The sequence below is a fragment of the Silene latifolia genome, unplaced genomic scaffold, assembly GCF_048544455.1.
Source record: "Silene latifolia isolate original U9 population unplaced genomic scaffold, ASM4854445v1 scaffold_144, whole genome shotgun sequence".
In the NCBI taxonomy this organism is placed as follows: Eukaryota; Viridiplantae; Streptophyta; class Magnoliopsida; order Caryophyllales; family Caryophyllaceae; genus Silene; species Silene latifolia.
The window spans coordinates 95,723-110,133 of record NW_027413136.1 but is presented as its reverse complement, the minus strand read 5'-3'; the positions used below and the strand labels follow the sequence as shown (position 1 = coordinate 110,133).

Here is a 14,411-nt window from a genome sequence, read left to right as displayed (position 1 = left end):
ATTGTTTGATTACGTACTTGTACTTAGCTATTTTGTTTAAATTTGTAATCTACATTATTGCGTTTTTGTTATTTTGAATTTTTGTTCGTCGTTGTTTACTGTTGCCCAAAAAAAAAAATTGTGCGAGCAAGGATTAACCTAATTATCGATCTACCGTCTCTCTAATATAAGGAAGTCGCTAACACGGGATGATAGGAGTACAAAATAAAATTTGTAAACAAATACGGAGTAATTAGTAAACATCACGTAATAACAGCCGAGTTACTTTGATGGGAGAAAAATTTAAACAAGGCGATTTATAAACTTCAGTAGAACTTCCTTAAGACGATATTATCCGTCTTAGCTAGTGAAGTAGTTGAAACAATGCAATAAGAATACTTCCCATTCATAAATGATGATACTCGTACATTGATAATGAGAAAAATAATCCTGAATAAAAAAAAAAGCTCAACAAATAATAATAACAGCCTCGATCCAAAGTCCATACACAATTAAATTCATGATAACCCTACAATTTCTTAGACAATAATCTTAGAACAATAACTTGAAATTTTGAATGGAAGGCGAACATAGAAAAGCCGAAACAAAAACTGCTAGAACTCCACCTAGTAAATCATGTTCATGCTTGAATCCACCACCTGAATTATTGGGGGTAGCGGTTGACGATGATGAAGACGATATTGGTCCGGCTGGAGAGGTGGCGTTGTTGTGCAAGAATATGGCAGCAGCTGGTGACGATGGAGAGATTCCAAGAAGCTCTGCACATAATATTATTTGTATTTGTTAATTAAACAGTGCTTATTTATGTCCATGGTTTACTTGCATGAATCCATTAACGTAACATACTTTGTTACAACATACTCGATTTTTTTTAAGGCTACCCATCTGTAGTAGATGGGTTGGTTAATCACATACACGATTTTTATATACCACGTACGATATATACTTTGTATTATATATTACAATTACATAAATGTCGTATATTCTGTATATATAGTATTGGGTAGACTCATCTCTTTATCGATCAGTATCGTCCTCTTAATTATAGTTGACACCTACTTTTCTAGTGGAAATATATGATCCACATGTTCATTATTTCAACAAATTTATAAATTGACGGTCTATTTTAGTACATGAGCTATTATGTTTAACTAATTAAAAGTTCATTCAATCACCCATATGCCCAAAAAAATTAACTAGTAACTATGTTATCATATATTCCATTAATTAATATCGATATATTTTCTCATTTTTCATACTAACGAAAAAAAAGTTAAAAACTAAATAAACTCACTCTCAAACATACGAGTAATTAATTAAACTACCAATATCATATAATTGGAAATTTAAAAGGATCTAAATGATTTTATAAGAATATAATTTCTACTCATATTTTACTTGAAATTAAAAGTAATGAATATTAAAAACAGTGTCGAAATATAAGAATAACGAATACTGAGTATAAAACTTACTTGGACAATTAGTAATGCTAGCATTAGCAAGATGACAAGCAGAAGGGAGTTGAATGAGCTTATCTTCCTGAATACCAAGACTTGTAATCTGGGCACTACCATTATGAGCTTGTCCTATAAAGAAGCACAAGCACACTGGCTGTGTCTCCTTCATGCTTCCTACCGCCTTACAACAATCCGTTGTTGGCTCAGGCGACTTCCCTGTCGCAAACCCAAGGCAGCTTGTCACCGCCGTGATGGCCGGGCTACACTGCATCGTCAACGACGCTCCCTCGCTTGACCTCATATGAAGCAACCCTTGGAGACATATTGTCAGCAATACTAGCTTGGTCATCATAAGATTCCGGGAACCCATCACTGCTACAATTCCAGGTTTATAAAACGCCTATATTATATTAGAACAGTTTTTATCAGGGTTTTAAGTTGAATTAGGTCTATAAATATTAATTTTTTTTAGCACCTTTTTATAGATGTGCTAGTTAGATTTTTCCTAGAAATGAAATTATTATTATTATTATTATAGATAAAAGATAAGGGTGTCAAGATTGTGATGTGTTTTTGGAGAATAAGAGGTAGAATTTAAGGCTTGTTTTTATGGTTGAGGCAATGTATGTCACAATGTCACATGCATGTGGACTAGATAGTCATGAACAAGTTGTTAACATTGTTGGGTGTTAGCTATGGAGTTATGGAGTGGGCATTTGAACATTAATGATGAACGTACAATGTAGAAAGATATTATTGTCGACTACACTCAAGGGCCGAGTTAGCTAGTAGTAACAGGTAGCACCCTTTTATAGTTCCTTATATCAATTTTTATTGCTTAAAAATTCATGTATATGAGGCTTCAGCATAAATATAAAAGTTAAACAAATAACTGAAACGGAAAGATTATAAAGCTATATTGTTAATTCAGTTAGCTATGGAGTTATGGTGTGGGCATTTGAGCATTAATGACGAGCGTACAACGTGGAAAGATATTATTGTAGATTACCCTCGATTAAGGGCCGAGTTAGCTAGTAGTAATTTAACAGGTAGCACCCTTTGTAATTACTTATATAGGTTTTTATTGCTTAATAAAAATTCATTTATATGAGGCTCCAGCATAAGTATAAAAGTTAAACAAACAACTGAAACGGAGAGATTATAAAGCTATATTGTTAATTCAGTTAACGACCCGAATATCTTTTTTTGTGTTAATTATCTGGTAACAAGAAGTTTCCTTTGATAAATAGATAGCAGGAAAAAGTGGAACTGTGGAAGGTGGCTGCTGCCGTGTTGCATGATTTATGAGCGCCCACACGCAAAGACCATGTCAACACCAAACAACTCTATGATGAGTATCAACTATCAAACTAACGCATTCGTTTCTGGTTGTACTAACAACCTCAACAAATGGTATTAATTTGACGGCCTTGGTAACAATGGCGGAGCTAGGAATTAACTCCAGCGAAGGCGAAAAATTTCAGCAGGGGCGAATGGGTAATGGTTTTACGGAAACCCGAAAAATGTAAGAAATTTTTAAATAAAAACTTTGAAAATTCTGACCGCCAGCGGGGATGAGCGCCTCTGCTAGCCCCTTAGATCCATCACTGTTTAGTGTAGACTGTACAATAAGATCGTTTTATTGTGGAAGACATTTTCTTTTTAATTGTTAAAACACTAATTTAATTATTATTAAAATTGAATGTCTTCATATATAAAAAGACCGTATTACATTGTAAGACGGTGGTTTTCAAGTATTACGGTACTAGTTTGCCAAGATTATAAGGAGTAAAGAATTTTAATTTGCCAAATGAATACGAATTTGTGTTGATACAAACAAACTAACAAAGTGAACAAAGTGTCACCTTTGTGATATAATAGGAGTAATTAAGCAGTCGAATTTTACACGGACGTGATAGTTTACACAAGTTCTTATTTCAGACCGTCATATCCGTCTGAAATTGTCAGACCGATACTATTTTCTCTCACAAAAAACCCATTTAAGGTGTGAGTGGGAAAACACACGGAGGTGTCCCACCACTCATGTGCTTCTCACTTGTGAGAGGTCTTATTGCGGTCTGACATAAGACTGTCTGAAGCAAGATAGACTGGATAGTTTAATACTCCCATAGGCCATATATTTGTAATTTTAACAGGCCCATGACAGACTTAGAGGTGGCTATCCGGCCGGGCCGAGCTTAGGGGACAGGTCCCGTTCACAGGACTAAGTACAAGTCATGTAGCTGGACCGAAAATATTACCCCAAGCACAGCCCAATTAGTGTTATGGCTGATGCGGGCCGGGAACACCGAGTGGCCCATGTAAACTTTTTTGACTAGGTCAACGGGCTTGCCCCGAGTCTGGCCAGGTCGAGGGAGACCGGCCAGGACTGGGCGGGCTATGCCATGCCTTGTTGCGGGCCATGTCGATCACCAAGTTGGCCACCTCTTGTGACGGTTTATTAAACATTTGTCGCTCAGTCCATTCACTTCTAAAATACATGGATAAGGATGATGCATTATTCATTGTATTCAATAAAATAGTTACTTTATGATAGATTTATAGGAAGACAAGTTGCGAAAATAAAATCAAACAATTTAATTTCAATTTAATATCAACGACTGTCGCATGTCTCAAATATATCATCCTCGTGTCTCTTTCTCAAAGATGGCAAGATAACGACCATAACTTTATTCTTTTGGTTCCATCATTTTCCAATTAATACATCCTTTCAAGTCAATTCATACATTTATTCAAATTGTGTAAAATGAATTTTGTACAAGTGTAATTGTAAAACAATGACTTGAAAGGAGGCCGGGAATAGTATATACTCAGAGTATACGGAGAGCGTATAACAAGACAAAAAATATAAAAGTTATAAATAAGTGAACAAATTGTAAATTTTTTTATCAATTAAATCATACAAATAAGTACATGGCCTAGTCCTATCATTAATTTTAAATTATTTTGCCAAAACATCTCTTTCTTTCACTTTCAATCAATAATAATGTGGCATGCCAACGTTGAAAATTTCTTCAATTTTATCACTAATCCAGTTTTCCAACAAGTCTACAATAATTACTCATTAAAATGTATAAAGTCGGGCAAAAGTAGGCATTATGCAAAGTCGTACACTCTCGTACGTACCACAATTACATCAAAATCCGATTAAACATACAAAACATGAAGAGCCACCCCAACCAAAACAACGATGTTGGTCCAGCAATAAAATTCGGACTCGCCCGTCTTGTTACCGGGGCCGTTTTAAGCCTTTTTTAAGGTGGGAAGTATAGATTGCCAATCGCAATTAATATCCCTTTTGTACGTACCACAATTACATCAAAATATAGATTTTTCCGTCACAAGAGAGACCAATTGATTGAAAATATTCTTCCTAAAGGAACACGAACAATGGGTCCAAAAGGCGCTCAAAATCGCACCCTCCTTACACGCAAAAACGGTGTCGTATCGTACGCAGCTCCACGAGGCCGACGAGCTACTTTCTTCTTACCGAGAAGAACCTGACTGCCTCCCTAGCAACGCGTACCTAAAAGGCAACAGAAAGTGCCGGTTAGCATTAGATAATTTACCCGAAGAGGTGTTAGTTAATTTTTCATACTATCTCCGTCGCTCCTACTGTTACTTTCATTACTTATTTTATTTTTATTTTTATTTTTTTTGGTGAAGACTTTCATTACTTATTTTGTGACTACTATATTACTTTTACTTCTCCCGCCGTCATAATTTTTTCTTTCACTACTCCCGCATTTATTATTGTTAATTTCACTACTCCAATTGCTGCTAGTATGACTTTCACTACCCCTGTTGCTACTATTATTGTTGTTTTTACTCCTCACATGGGTGGTTATTATCACATCATTGTGTAATAATCAAGTTGTATTAGAGTTATATATATTTAAATAAAACTGAAATATTAGATTAGAATATTATTTAAGAGCAATTATTATTATTTACTAATTAAATTATAAATCTAATGAATTATAGAATATTATATTTTTTGGAAATATAGATTGATTTATTTAGCTTTTAATAGTTTCTAAAATATAAAATACTTATATTATATTATATTGTGTATGTTAAATAATTAACATATTTATACTAATTAATACCATAAGTGAGGCATGTTATTTAAGGAAAATCACCATATCATATTGTTCTCTAAATTTATACTTCAACCAAAACTATATAATATTTACATTGAAGTCCTTTGGTCGTGTCCATCACATATGATTAAAAACTATATAGTATAATTAATTTGTATAAATTTATTTAATTACATTGAAATCACTTGGTTTCTGGAATTAATATATAGTATTGATTGATTGATTTGAAAAATAGTACTCCGTATATTTATCTTTTTTTTGTGCAAGAATTTGACCTAATGTCCCATTTTTTATTTTTATTTTACATTAAAATTTAGATTCAAGCGTAGGCCTAACGTAGTTTAAAGACACGGCAGACCACGAGGCGCCGATTTCTTAGAGGATTTAGGCCCTGTTTGGTAATCAGCAGACTGATATTAGCAGAAGCAGATTGGTCAAGCAGATTATAAATGACAGATTGGATTAATAGGTTTGACTAGTATATTTCAATTAACAGATTTAGTAGAAGTGTTTGGTAATTAGCAGATTTTAGTTAATAGATTGTTTTATCTATGTATAGATTGTTGACGGATTCATATTTCACAAGCTACTAATGTGAATATGCTGGGTAGAGCAGCATATTGGAAAACAGTAGATTGAACTCCAATCTACTCTTTCAATATGTCATTTACCAAACACTCAAAATAGTAGATTGGTGAGTCAAACATGCTAAACGCTTTGAATATGCTGAAAATTTTCCAATCCACCGTTTACCAAACACCCCTTTAAAGTGGTATACTGGTATTCCATATATTAAGTGGCGGAATTTCATAGACTTATAATTTAAACAGGCCCATGACAGAAAAAACGTCAAATGTGGTTCAAATTGTAAGAGAAGAGTCCATGTATTGATTTGTCCATTAATACAAGGCCCAAATAAAATCTTAAATGTAATTGAAATGAAGATGTACTAATTGGTGATGTATAAATAAAGTTATTTATTTGTCATTATCGACGAGGTTAGGTTCGAATGATCGCCTGGACCATGACCTTGTCGACCTGGGCTTAACTCCGTCCCTATGCAAAATTGTTTACATGGCATCATGTATTTACGTTTATCGAACGCTAATTGTTCGACCTCAAAATGGATAAGGATCATACATCATCGATTGTAATAAAAACTATACATAAATATTCAACAAAATAGTTACTCCATAATAGATTTATAAAACAAGTTGCGAAAAAAAAAATTAAATTTTAATTTAAAAGCAACAACTGTCTCATGTCTCAAACATATCATCTTCCTGGTGCCTCTCTCACAAAGATGGCGAGATAGCAACCATAAAATTTTGTTCTTTTGGTCCTATCGTTTTCCAATTAATTACTACATCTTATCAAGTCAATTCATACAATCATGCATTTATACAAATTATGTGAAATAAATATTTAACAAGTCTACAAAAATGACTTAAAATTTAAAAGGAGTCCGAAAATAGTTTATACTCGAGTATTTTCTGATATCGTTATCTGATCATATAATTATAAACCATGAGACTATGAAAGACTAGTAGAATACGTCGTGTAGAAAAATTTAAATAAATATAGGTTGATTGATCACTATGCTCTTCCCACTCCAAAACTAAAATTTTTAGGTAATGAATTTCTTCATTTTCTTATACTTACTCATATTTAAGAATTTTTAAGTAGCAAAAAAATTATATTATTTACCATTTTTTAAAAGTTTGAGGTAACTAATACTCCTACTACCCTTTACATTTAGCTAAGTTTTAGTTCCCCCAACCTACGTCGAAGGCCAGGGTGGGTGATTTGGGAAAAGAAATACTTCCTTCATTCTCATATGATGTTTTCATTTTATTAAAATACTCTACTCATATATTTAACAAATGGGTACATCATATAAAAACGGAGGAAGTACAAGAACAAGACAAGAAATATAAAAATCCTAAATAAATAATACAAATGTAATTTTTTTATTAATTAAATCTTGGAAATAATTTAAGTCGGCCTATTCACATCCAAAATTTTGAATTATTTTAACAAACAAAACATCTCATTCTTTCACTTTCAATCAATATAAATGTGACACGCAATCGTTGAAACTATCTACAAATTCATCACTAATCCTACAATTCTTCTTCAACCATTACCCATAAAAATGTATAAAGCCGACAAAAGTTAGGCATTATACAAAGTCGTACACTCATACGTACCAACAATTAAATCAAAGTCCGATTAAACGTAGAAAATATGAAGAGCCACCCCAGCCAAAACACCGATGTTGGTCCAGCAATTAAATTCGGACTTGCCGGTCTTGTCACCGGGGCCGTCTTAATGCTCGCCTTTTTAAAGGCGGGAAATATAAACGGTCAATCGCAATTAATGACCCTTTCCTCCACCCACAAAAAGGTCGCTCATATATCATCCCCTGCATCAATTCAACAAGAAGCGATCCTTCATTATGCCACGTCGAAGGTGACTCCGCAACAAACATTGGATCAAATTAATGTCTCATACACCGTGTTACGCAGCCGTGCCCCTTGCAACTTTCTAGTATTCGGGTTGGGGTACGATTCCCTTATGTGGGCCGGATTTAACCCAGGTAGAGAAACTTTTACAACTTTTGTCATACCACGTCATTTTTATTACCCTCGTCGTATTTTAATTTAATTCTACTAAATAACTAAATTTGGAAATTACAAAAAGAAACGAGCCTATAATGCTCCATTTGGATTGAGAAATTGGAATTGCTAACAATTTTTGTCTAAAACAGTCTTACATTAGAATAACCGAATTCACAATTATGTTTGATGGGTAACACTAACACGTCAAATTTATAACCCTTAACGTAAAAAAAATCACAAATTCTCATTTGTGACGAAGAAATGTAAATATTTTATGAACAAATGTTACCATTATTTGATTTTTGTCTGAAATATTTTTGATGAAAATCACACATTCTCATTTGTGACGAAAAATTTGTGAATGTTCTTTTATCTGAGCATATTTTCCCGTCACAAGAGAGACGAACTGATTGAAAATATTCTTCCTTAATTAGGTGGTACTACACTCTTCCTAGAGGAACACGAACAATGGGTCGAAAAGGTGCTCAAAATCGCACCCTCCTTACATGCAAAAACGGTGTTGTATCGTACGCAGCTCCACGAGGCCGACGAGCTACTTTCTTCTTACAGATCAGAACCCGACTGTCTCCCTAGCAACGCGTACCTAAAGGGTAACAAAAAGTGCCGGTTAGCATTAGATAATTTACCGGAAGAAGTGTATGAACGAGAATGGGACGTGATAATGATAGACGCGCCTATGGGATATTTCAAGGAGGCTCCAGGGAGAATGTCGGCGATATACTCAGCCGCGGTGATGGCACGTAGAAGGACGGGCGTGGGGAGTACGCATGTGTTCGTGCATGATACGGATAGGAAGGTGGAGAAGAGTTTTTCAAGGGAGTTTTTGTGTTCTAAGTATTTGGTTGGAGGGTCCGGAAGATTATGGCACTTTGAAATTCCTCATGGAGGTGAAAATCATGGTGGTAACTCGTTTTGCTAACGATAATAATAGGAAGTAATACGAGTTACTCCCCGTCCTAATTGTTTGTTTATCTTTGATTAAATATTTCTCGTAAAAAAATATAAAAGGTAAATAGATAGATAAATAGGACGGTGGGAATATATTTTCGGGGTTTAAAGATGAAAATGTTGTAGACGATATTTCACATGTTCAAGTATTTGTTTGTACATATATGATGATGATTGATGATTTTTGATTTCTTATGGATTGGCTTTTTTTTTTGTTTTTTTTTTTTTTTTGTTTTTTGTAACGAGGGAATCGCGGCCACTATCTTTGGTGTGCACTAGGTAAACCCGCGGGTGTACGTGATAGCCTGCAAACCACGTATACCAGATAAATCACACGAGGGTAACGGACTCGAAGTCTATTAGGCATGGACTCAGGCCAAAAATACTCCACAAGATTTTGCTCTTGGGGAGGCTTAACCATGGGTCTCCTGGGAATTTCACCAAAGTTTTAACCACTAGAGTTTAGAAATGTTTTGTATAAGACGACGGTTTTGCATAATTGTAATTGTTATTGTGAAATCATAGGTTAATTATACTGATTTTCGGCAAATAAAAACAATCACAAATAAAATACCCGTATAAGATAACTTAAATTACCAAAGTAAGATAACTTACAAACATTAATCATGATTTAGTCTATAACTTTAATTTTCTATTTTATGTAAAACGGTTCACATATCAACCTCACCGCCACCTCCGTTTTTGGTTGATTGGTAGGTTTTATTTAATTTAATTAAGGGGGCGTTTGGTACGGGAAAGGGTAAGAGAATGAAATCAAGAAAGGGTAAGAGAGGGAAATGAATGGGATCACCCATATTATAGTTGGGTGTTTGGTTGAAAATTAGAGAGAAAGGGAATTAAAAGCCAACATCCACCACCTCCACCACCATTACCCACCACCTGCCACCATTAGCTACACCGGCACCACCACAAGTAGCGGCGCCGTCGATCTTCCTCACGGTACCCCACGGCGAACCTAATCACCGCGCCTCACGCCTTCAACAAACACCACAATCCCGACCCCAAATACCTTATTTATTCTAAAAAATCCGCCATGACCCTCTTGAATCCCCCCCCCACCCCTTAAAACACCGGATCGGTGTGGCGGCGTCGGGCGGTTTCAGTGGTGTGGCCAAGGAAGGTGTTGGTGGTGGTTGGTGGGGGTGGGAGAATTATTGAAGGTGTTGGTGTTGTGTTTAGTGGTTGAGGATATGGGGTAGCGTTGACAGGCGGCGTCGCTGGTGGTGGTTGTGTCGGCGTTGTTGGTGGTGGTTGTCGGTGTGGTGGGTGTAGGGTGTAGGTGGCAGTGGTTGACGGTGTGGGAGGGTGTGGTGGGTGTTGGTGGGAGTGGTGGAAATAGGGAGTAGGAGGAAGAAGGGGTTATGGGGTTATGGGGAACTGCACGAGGGGGGGAAGGGTATGGATGAGAATGGTTTTGGGGGTAAGGAGGGGTATGGGTTACCCTTTCTTTGTGTCAAACAAACAACAACAAAAGGAATCAACCATTTTTATTCTCTTTCCCTTTCCTTATTCCCCCCAACCAAACGCCCCCTAAGTTATTTCTTGAATTACTCACCTAAGGAAGTGATTGTGTTTGTGAATCTGTGATTATTTAAATTAATTTAAAGTCATTTTTGTATGACGACTAACAACAAGATTCTTACGCTACCTTTGATTAAAGGAGTTAAATAATTTATGTGAATTGGAACAACCAAACAACTAATAATTTATACACTTCCCATGAATTACAATTTATGTGTTTTTGGATATATTTTGAACAATTGTTTTGTAAGAGCATTTATTAAATGATCATGTATATTTTCGTACATGCAAGTGAGAGACAAAGTATATTTTAGTGTGACATTATTAACCCCATTTACTAAAGACATGTGAATTAGTATAAAAGCTAAAACGATAAAAAAAAAATATGTGGTACGAGATATTTTTGCCTTACTCAAGATTATGGCTGAAAATTATCTGAGCTGGCTTAACCAGCCCGCAAAATCGGCTCGATCAAAGCTCGGCTCGTGCTCGGCCAAACTGATTTTAGTTTATAATTTTTATACTTTAATATTAATTTTAGTTTAAATTATACTCCTGTTATTAGCAATTTATAAGTATATATTATAAGATAATACTTTTTAGTATATTATAATTTTATTTGTTATTTAAAGATATTCATATTTAATTAGAATCAAAAAGTGAGAGAGTGAATAATATAAAGACAAAACAAGTTCGATTCGAACTCGAGATTTAATTTTTTAGGCTCGACGAGCTTTGAGACGAGCCCGAGCTCGAGCTAAAAATTTCGAGCTGAGCTTAAGCTAAAAATTTCGAGCTGAGCTCAAGTTCAAATCGTCTAGTTTACAGCCCAACTTAAGATATTATTTCGAGCTGAGCAATGTTCCGAAGGACATTTTCATGTTTTGGACCAAAGAGTCAACAAGTAACATAGCTAGTCCACTAACAACAACAATCAATTTCATGCCAAGTTTTTGGGCCGTCTAATACTCTTAATATTTTTCTAATCACATAAAACATGGAATAACACTTTTTTAATAATTTGAGAAAAGATCATTATCATTAATAAAAAGTCATGCGACATCTACAACATATGGCAAACTCAATCGCATACAAATCGATTACAACCATAGAAAATAAATTCTTGTTCAAAGAATGAAACACTGCAACAGAGTCTCTATCATCGATTCGCCGCAAAAGGCTTTCATCCATAAGAGGGTCTCCGAATCTTCCTTGACGAGTATCCATTTCTTCTGACGTGATTGATTGTAGCCATGAATCGGGCAAAATATGTAAAATCATATAACGATCTATAACAACGTTGATCTTCTGCTGACTTATTAGAAGACTGCAAACGAACCAGAAAACGAAAGCTCTCAAATTGAAAGAAGGACACCACCGATAGACGGGGACAGAGCCCTCAGAAAGAGAGACGAAACAAAAACGAAAGCAAAAATTGAACAAAAACATAAAGGAAACAAAGCGGAACACAGGAGAAAAAAACGGAAGCCACCGCCTCCCTACCAACCCACAACACCGCCAGATCCAAGCACCACCCTGCCATACCACCTCAACAAACTCGTCCGATAAGACCCGAACAGCCCACATACACCACGCAGACCGAGAGGAACGGGCCGACCCGTACGATCCAGAACCGTGTGTGGGTAAGAAAGGGGAGGAGGGTTAATCGGAAGAGAGGAGACGGGTCGCCGGAGAAAGGTCTTGAGAGACCCCATCCCCGGCGACATGGTAGGGGGTTGATGGGTGGCGGTGGGAGGAAGGAGGAAAACGGCGACAGTAAAGGGGGAGGATTTAGGGTTTTGTTTTTTAGAGAGAATGGGGAGAGAAAACTAGAGAGAGACTTTTACATTAGAATCCTCCCTTTTTTAATAATTTATATAAGATAATACACGTTTGTCTAAAAAATCGATAAAGTTTTCAACTAGTAGTTGAGGACCCGTGGCAGAAGTTTTGTAAATAATACTACTCTGTACGAAGTAGTTTGTACTCTGGCCCGACAAATGGGTCATTTGGGTCAAATTAGAGTAGGGTCACTTCGAGTTGAGTTATTTTTGGGTAAATTATTATCGGATCATTTTGAGTCAGTCATTTCGGGCCAGGTCGTTTTAGATCATTTCGCATTAGGGTTTGCCTGAAATAAGTCATTTGGGACGGGTCAATTCATATATCGGGCCACACTCTTCGGGTCATGGGTCGGGGCGAGTCAGTCAGTCATCGCATGTTAGTCAAAATGTGTTTCTCACGCAAAAAAGTACTGTATCCTAGTACCTCACAAAGTTGAATAAAGTTAGTACAAATATCAACATGAACTTGCTTATCATATATATTCGGTTAATTATTGTTCTTTGCTTTTTGAACACTATTTGGAAACGAAGAGAATTTTTAAAATAATTTTAAATGTATAACGCAAAATATTGTCATGAGGGATATTGTTTGATTCGTCTTAATAAATACGTTAAGAAACAGAATTTGATAATTTTCATACTTATGTAAGTAAAGATATTTACGAAATGAAATAAACATCGATAAACGGAAAAAAGACAAAGGACAGCAATTGATTGGACAGGGAAGTAAAGGAAATGTGGAGCCTTAAAAAATGAGTTTTGTCAAATCATAGTTACTCACATGCTGTGGGGTTAATCTAATCTTGAAGCAGAGAGCCTTAATAATCTTTTAAGAATAATTTTGGATGAGTAAAGTCTAAGGATTTCAGTACTTAACGTAATTCGAAATGGAGATTATGTTTCCAGACTTGAGACAAGTGACAATCACCTTTATGTTTTCTCATTTTTACCGAGTAATAATGCTTAAAAGTTGTACCTTGGAAGATCTAGTTACTGAAAATACTTAGATCGACTGGTAAGAAGTTGTTCTAACTTCTAATTTAATCGGATGTCTTGGGTTCGAGTCTGGGGAATACAGCAGTACTAAAACTCGCGCGTGAGATATAGTTTTACCGTCCTAATGGTTTTACCTGGCTCAAATCCAAACTAAACTAGATGTTATATACCAAAAAAGGGAGGAAATTTCTGGTATATTTCGAAATGGTTATGTTACATTAAAATTCGCGTAGATGAAGAATAAGTGAATAACTAGTATAATTTGTCAAAATATCATGACAACAAAATTGTTCTAGTTGAAGACGCAAGTTGAAAATTTCCAAATGATTTTGCGTGTATACGGCCGGCAGCTGGGGTTTTCACCTTCAACTTAATTGTAGAGGACATCAATAATGTTGCTTGGAAAACATTATGGGAAAAGGTACGTCAAATAATGGCGTCTCTTTCATGAAATGCTCAAGTTATGGCTAAACATTGTATTTGTACAACTAATAATGGTTCATAGCAATCATAATAGTTCAAGTCGCGGTTACCCATCTTGTAATTCCGGACTTTATAGTTTATACCCGCTTCTAATATTTAACATGAGCTATGCATTATTTTACCTTAAAAAAAAAAAAGTAATGTACGAGTATATAATTCAAAATCTCGTTCATATGATTCCAAAGATGCATATACTATTAGTACTTCCTTCGTTCTGAATTGACTTAAAAGAATTACTCCGTACTTATTATTTAGTATAGAGTTTTCTTTCCATTTTGTACGAGTATATATTTTCAACTTGTTGTACAATGACAATATCTATCAATTAAGATATTTCATTATGACTTGATTGATTGTGGGTACCCTAAGTAGTAT

At 35.4% G+C, this 14,411-nt stretch overlaps 2 protein-coding genes across 2 annotated transcripts; one reads left to right on the top strand and one right to left on the bottom strand.

The window, feature by feature from the left end:
• Positions 1–364: 364 nt before the first annotated feature.
• Positions 365–2,251, bottom strand: LOC141637803 (non-specific lipid transfer protein GPI-anchored 1-like). Its single transcript, XM_074447226.1, has 2 exons — positions 1,473–2,251; positions 365–758 (listed from the first exon to the last, which is right to left on the bottom strand). Exons 1-2 carry the CDS (start codon positions 1,825–1,827, stop codon positions 532–534), a joined length of 582 nt encoding a protein of 193 aa, XP_074303327.1. The 5' UTR covers positions 1,828–2,251; the 3' UTR covers positions 365–531.
• Positions 2,252–7,712: 5,461 nt separating this feature from the next.
• On the top strand, positions 7,713–9,362 carry LOC141637795 (arabinogalactan O-methyltransferase 2-like). The gene is made up of 2 exons (XM_074447213.1): positions 7,713–8,180; positions 8,637–9,362. The coding sequence occupies exons 1-2, from the start codon at positions 7,829–7,831 to the stop codon at positions 9,140–9,142; spliced, it is 858 nt and encodes a 285-aa protein (XP_074303314.1). The 5' UTR covers positions 7,713–7,828; the 3' UTR covers positions 9,143–9,362.
• The last annotated feature ends 5,049 nt before the right edge of the window (positions 9,363–14,411 follow it).